Source organism: Opisthorchis viverrini, assembly GCF_000715545.1.
Source record: "Opisthorchis viverrini unplaced genomic scaffold opera_v5_1, whole genome shotgun sequence".
Classification (NCBI taxonomy): Eukaryota; Metazoa; Platyhelminthes; class Trematoda; order Opisthorchiida; family Opisthorchiidae; genus Opisthorchis; species Opisthorchis viverrini.
Window position 1 is genome coordinate 2416675 of NW_008751657.1, and position 4853 is coordinate 2421527.

Below are 4853 nucleotides of genomic sequence, written 5' to 3' on the forward strand. Positions count from 1 at the left end.
TTTCTTAAGATGTACTAGTCAGCATCACATTCTATCCAACTCTACAGCTGATGGAGGCCACACTTTCTACCTCTTTCAGCCTAGCCTTTCCTTCCTAGTCGTATGTATGCTCGTGGAACCGATTGAACTTTTGTATACCTGACATCCAGAACCTGGACCAGCAGTGAATTTTGGCGCGATTTGTGAAATCGTCCGTTCTGCCTCGAGCGTCATGTCTGATCACGAGTCCGAGGAGCTCGATGTCCTGGACGATGTGGTGGTTACAAAATATAAGATGGCAGCGGAGGTTACCAACAGTACGTGTGAATTTCAACTAATGTTGCTGTTATCGGAAGGTGTGCTTTCGGAGTTAATTAAACTATCACTACCTGGTGCAAAAATTGTTGAACTGTGCAAGTTGGGCGACCAAAGAATACAGGATGAATCTGCGAAGCTTTTCAAACGCGAAAAAACGATGAAGAAGGGTAAATCTTCTTGTTGTTTTCACTTTCCAGGTATTTCTTATCCCACATCAATCAGTGTGAATAATATCATTTGTCATTATTCGCCTATTGACGGTGAGGAAAATGAAATTGTGGAGCTGAAAGACGGTGATTTGGTGAAAATGTAAGCTCATAGGAAGCGAACTCTAATCGCCGTATTAGTGATTTAGGTGCACATATTGATGGATATGCTGCTGTTGTTGGACACACATTCGTCGTGGGATCATCATCGGTATAAAGGCTTACTACTTTGAAACCCTTCAGGATAACAAAGTTACTGGAAGGAAAGCAGATGTCATAATTGCGGCAAACACGGCTGCCGAAGTTGCCGTTCGCCTTCTGCGATCTAATTATGAGGTATCTGGTAAACATTTCCTCTGACCTAAACCATACTACCACAGAACATAAAAGTTTCCGAGATGATAACTAAAACTGCCGCCGACTTCAACTGTCGCCCTATTGAAGGTATTTTCATTACACAATCCCACCGTATGCGCAGGTATGCAATCACACCAGATGCGCCGAATGGTTTACGATGCTGAGAAGTCAATTGTTTTAAATCCATCAGAAGAACACAAGAAATCAATAGAAAAAACGAACTTCGAATTAAATGAAGTCTGGAATATCGATATATTGTTGTCGACCGGTAGTGGGAAGCCTCGTGACCACAAAGCACGCACAACTATCTACAAGAAAAACGAGACATTATATCAACTGAAAATGAAGTCATCTAGACGTAAGCTTGCTCCTAATAGTTGCACTTGTTCCAGAGCTGCACTCCGAAATTGCCAGCAAGTTTCTGGCCTATCCGTTTAATATCCGGTATGTTTCCTAATTGTCTGATTGTCCGATAGTGCCCTCGAGGATTTGAAAAAAGCCCGACTTGGAATTACAGAATGCGCCAAGCACGATGTCGTTCAGGCACTTCCAGTTTATTGCGAAAAAGACGGTAGGCTTAGTCGTTCGTTCTACAACCTTGTGTAGATGAATTCGTCGCGCAGTTTCGATTTACTGTGCTACTGATGCCGAATGGACCTATGCGGATCACAGGCTTTCCGTTTGATGCATCGCTCTATAAGTCGGAATTTAAACCGCGTGATGCAGAAGTCAAGGTATGTCTGTTAATGTCGTCTTATTTTGCTAAGGACATTCTATTACAACCGATCAAAACCCAAAACAAAAAGAAAAAGGGGGCAAAGCCATCAAGTCAATCAACCGGCGAAACCGATGACCACTGATCTGTATAGGCTTTATAATCGCAGATGTACCACCTCGAGTTTTTGTGTAATACGTTGGTGATACGAATACATGGTGTCATTTTTGTAATAAACTTTTCTGTAGCAGGAAGCGAAGATCGGAAAGCGTTCTTGTGATGAGTGCTTTTCCTGCTGTATTTAGTTTTCTGGCATTTACTGTCTTCTCTTGGGTGTACTGCTGGCCCACTGTCCATAAAACTGAGTTTGGAGATTGTGTCACGAAAATGGTACGACTGCTGCACCATTTTGTTAGTGTCGAAAATGGAGTAAAGTACGCGCTGCAGTGTTTCTGCTGTATGCTCCTAAACGACATCATGCTCGACTGCTCTCCACCTCCAGGTGCTTGACACCTGTCATTGTCTTCGTTGAGTGTATTCTTTTTATGTAACAAAGACGTTTATACTGCGACAATCCGCTGTTCATTGTGCGACGGCCGCCTAGTAGATAACTTGTGTTGAATTTCGTCACGCGGAGAGACGATTTTATCGTCGTGTGGCGTTTTATGTGCATGACCCACTGAGCTATGCTGGGTAGCGTCCGTGCTACACCCACCGAGTCTGTCATACCAGATTGGTCAATGTTTAAGCGTTTGACCAAAACACTATGGCTGCATCCCTATCTTTCTCGTTCTGTTCTAATACCCCCGCGATAGTCGGTTGATGGACGTAGTGCCTCGCCCCCAGATATTTTTGTGCACATCTCGACGCCCCCATAACCCATAATTGCATTATTTTCATAATTTTGTGAACAGCGCTCGGGAAGCAAAACGGGAAAAATTTGGGTTCGGAGCGTCATTTGTTTTTCGAGTGGAGAGATTTAGTTGAGTTATATGCGTATATTGTGAGCAAAGTGGTGGATGACCACCTCAATTGGCGCACGGTGTTGCTGCATGGTCCTCTTCTAGAAGAGACTAGATTGTTTTAAATCAAACAGGTAAGAAGTATGTACGGTTTTGGTTGAGGGGTCGCATGTGATTCCTTAAAACCGAGTGAGGAAATTCGTGCACTTGGATGTTATATAACCTTGGTATCGCGAACCAAGGCCTACTCATAGTCAGTCAGCGTCCAAATTTGAGCGTGACACACCTGGTTCAGTCGCCGACTACCAGTCAGTTAGCACCTACTGTAACAGTTTCTCAATAATTGTTCACATTTAGATGTTATGAGCGGACCCGCAGCGACCCTGGTGGATGTCGGGTTTTGTGCAGGGAAACTCACGGAGTAATAATTTGAATCCTGGTGAGCAGATGTCAATTTCTGTAGGCTGGGGCATAGCCTTATGTTTGTGAAGCATAACAATACGATGAGGGGGTAAGATTAGCCTTACAACATATACTAGGTTAACGGGCAAAGGACTGTTCGCTTGCTAGCTGCTGGCAGATCTAAGAATGTAGTGCTCACGGATCGTCCGATGTTGATAACCTAAGCACTCCCTATAGTTGAGGTACATAATGTTTTAGGTGAACCGTCTGCTTGTTGAGACGCTTGACTTGAGCCAACCTGGACGTCCAAGTAATGATTTGAGGGAGAAATATGGACCCAAAGGGAAAAGCACGGGGTGAATTTATCATGACAGTAGCAACATGGAGAACCCAACGAACCATGCGATACTAGTTCTCGTTTACTAACTGGTTGCACCACTGGCTGCTTAGTCTCTGTAAATACCGAGGGCATACCTGGATTCATGTAGGTTGTGGAATGTCAAGGTTTCAGTCCCGGGGATCGTCACTGACAAACACCTGAGGAGAACACTGTTGCTTCACCACCGTTTAAACATGCCCATTTATTCGAATAACACCTTGTAACGAGAAGCAAATGGGATCGCGGGTGGTTTTTTTTTGGGTAAGCCGACCATATAAATCGGGAGTGCGTACACCCGACATATATAGTTACGAGGTAATGGCTAAGTGGTCGACAGCTAAATAAATCAGGAAACTTAGTGGAGGGGCACTGGATGAACGAATAGTTGCAAGGCCGAAGGACGGTTTGGTCGAATTTCGGACCTCCGATACGAAATTCAGAACTGCAAAACAATGTTTGTTAAACCTTTTGGACGATCCTACCAAGAGCCCAATATTCCGACCAATTTGGCTGTAGAGTTGGTTTGATCCGAAGGAGTAAACAGTGAACGCCTGACTTCTGATGCTTCTGTACATAGCGGATGCGTTTGGAAGCGCATTGTGGGAATTGATTTTCTTCGGCAATTCTTGCGAACAACCGTAGGTTGATCCATGTATGTTTTTTGGTTCCGATTTTTATCCCGTTCTTCCTCGGAAGAAAAGCCAGTCACAGCCATTAAGTGAATGCGTTGGTCAAGTAGAAGAAGTGCCTCACTGTTTTCATGCGTTCGTTGCAGCGGGCAGTAAGACTGTCCCTAGATCGCCTCTTAACAACAGCAGGGGGTCTTCTATCCGTCGTCAAACTGCTCCCCTGGTCTTCCTGATATGTTTGAACGGAGCTGAGTTCCAACCGACGTGGCTCGCAGCATCATTTCAGCACAGAATTCCGAACACCACAACAAAGCGACGCATTTCATTTGGGATGGTTGGTAAAGAAAAATAAAGTGTCAACGGTTGGTTCTACCGCATAAAATGGCATTCCATGCACTGCCTTCGGATACTGTACGTTGAAATTTCAATTAGCTGTTTGTATAAATTCAGTATACTACCGGGTGGCAGGATGTTTTGAAGTACAAGGAAGCGTGGGTCGGGCCCACAGATGAGCTAGGCTACTAGTTTGGTGCCTGTTGTGGTTGGGCATCTGGGTATTTCCATAATTACTGACTTGGCCCCAGTCGATTGTATGGTGTCACACTAATCTTGTCGACCATGTCAAATCGCCTGATAATGCTACGGAAGCGTCGCGTTCCGCTGTCCGTCCTAACTAGCAGGCAAGTTCTCAGGACTTGGACGGAAGTGTTCTGTGCTTTGATTTGTCCCCGTTTTTAACGGATGAGGAAGTTGCACCACATAGCTGCTCTATTCAAAACGACCAGATGGTGCAGGCGCCACTAACCTACTCGGTAGACAAAGGCAGCACCCGCATCGCAACTTTGCAGATGTGTTCAGACCGGATTTGTAGTTCTCCCGGAAAGCAGTGGCATAAAGCCAGTCATT

At 44.8% G+C, this 4853-nt stretch overlaps 1 protein-coding gene across 1 annotated transcript; it reads left to right on the forward strand.

The window, feature by feature from the left end:
- Positions 1-211: 211 nt before the first annotated feature.
- Positions 212-1720, forward strand: T265_00035 (hypothetical protein; the record flags this gene model as incomplete). The annotated part of the gene is made up of 8 exons (XM_009163692.1): positions 212-464; positions 495-590; positions 653-714; positions 747-839; positions 948-1218; positions 1253-1304; positions 1337-1431; positions 1467-1720. 8 exons carry the CDS (start codon positions 212-214, stop codon positions 1718-1720), a joined length of 1176 nt encoding a protein of 391 aa, XP_009161956.1.
- Between the last annotated feature and the right edge of the window lie 3133 nt (positions 1721-4853).